This window comes from Galeopterus variegatus, unplaced genomic scaffold (genome assembly GCF_000696425.1).
Source record: "Galeopterus variegatus unplaced genomic scaffold, G_variegatus-3.0.2 Scaffold11080, whole genome shotgun sequence".
Classification (NCBI taxonomy): Eukaryota; Metazoa; Chordata; class Mammalia; order Dermoptera; family Cynocephalidae; genus Galeopterus; species Galeopterus variegatus.
The window spans coordinates 5,351-6,508 of record NW_007737191.1 but is presented as its reverse complement, the minus strand read 5'-3'; the positions used below and the strand labels follow the sequence as shown (position 1 = coordinate 6,508).

General features: G+C 47.8%; 1 protein-coding gene across 1 annotated transcript in view; it reads right to left on the bottom strand.

The window, feature by feature from the left end:
- Nucleotides 1–154, bottom strand: part of SH2B3 (SH2B adaptor protein 3) — a 25,028-nt gene extending 24,874 nt beyond the window's left edge. The window contains exon 1 of the mRNA XM_008594576.1: nucleotides 6–154. Coding sequence (XP_008592798.1) covers nucleotides 6–154 — 149 coding nt within the window. The remainder of the gene's footprint in view (nucleotides 1–5) is intronic.
- Nucleotides 155–1,158: the final 1,004 nt, after the last annotated feature.

The following is a 1,158-nucleotide window of genomic DNA, read 5'->3' as shown; positions in this document are numbered from 1 at the left end:
AGTACTGGCGGGCCAGCTCCTGGGCTGCAGCCACCGCGTGCAGCTCGCAGAACTCGCTCCAGCCCCGCGGGGACGGGGACGCCGCTGTGGGCAGGGAGGCTGAGGACGCCGAGGAGGACGACGCAGAGGAAGGCTGCAGGGTGGGCCCGTTCATGGCGGAGACCGAGGTGGGGCGGCCAGGCTGAAAGACACGATGCCGGGTGGGCAACAGAGGGGTGAGCACACAGGTGAGAAGACGACGTCCCCAAAACACCACCACGAGCCAGGCAATCCACCCGGCACAACGTCAAAAAGCCAAAATGACTGATAATCTCCAGTGCTGGTGAAGATGCAGTGAAGTGGGCACTCCCCTACAGCACTGCTGGTTCTGTGAGGGGTATGGCCTTTTCGGAGGACAATTTGGCAGGATCCATTTTAGACTCAGTAATCCCACTTTTAAGTATCCAAGAGAAATATTTACTACTATGCACAGAGAGGCACGTACAGGACAATTCCTGGCTGCAGTGTTTATAATATGGAAAAATTAGATACAATCTAAATGCCCATTATTTGGAGACTAGTGAAATAAACTGCAGTACATCTATAGGCTGGAATATTCCGCGGCAGTTGGAGAGATGAGGAAGATCTATTCTACCACCTCCAGTAGAGAGCTCTAAGGCACACATTAAGCAAAAAAACAAACCACAGAACAACACAAACTGTATGATCCTACTTATATAAACTAAACTACCCATTTCTATATGTACATAAGCATATTTAAATGCTGGTAAATGATGTGCAGGAAAGGTCTGGCAGAAGCTAACCTGTCCTGAAACAGTGGTGAACTCTGGGAAGGAACTAGAAAACAACACAAACTGTATGATCCTACTTATATAAACTAAACTACCCATTTCTATATGTACATAAACATATTTAAATGCTGGTAAATGATGTGCAGGAAAGGTCTGGCAGAAGCTAACCTGTCCTGAAACAGTGGTGAACTCTGGGAAGGAACTAGAAAGGAGGTGCAGAGGGGAGTAATTACTGTCAAGGAAGACTGCTACTACTTATGTCTAGAAAACATGGTTAGGGACACGGATTCTGGAGCCTGGGTTCAAATCCCAGCATGACCACTTACTAGTTGGGTGACCTTGAATGAATTACTTGATTTCTCTCTGC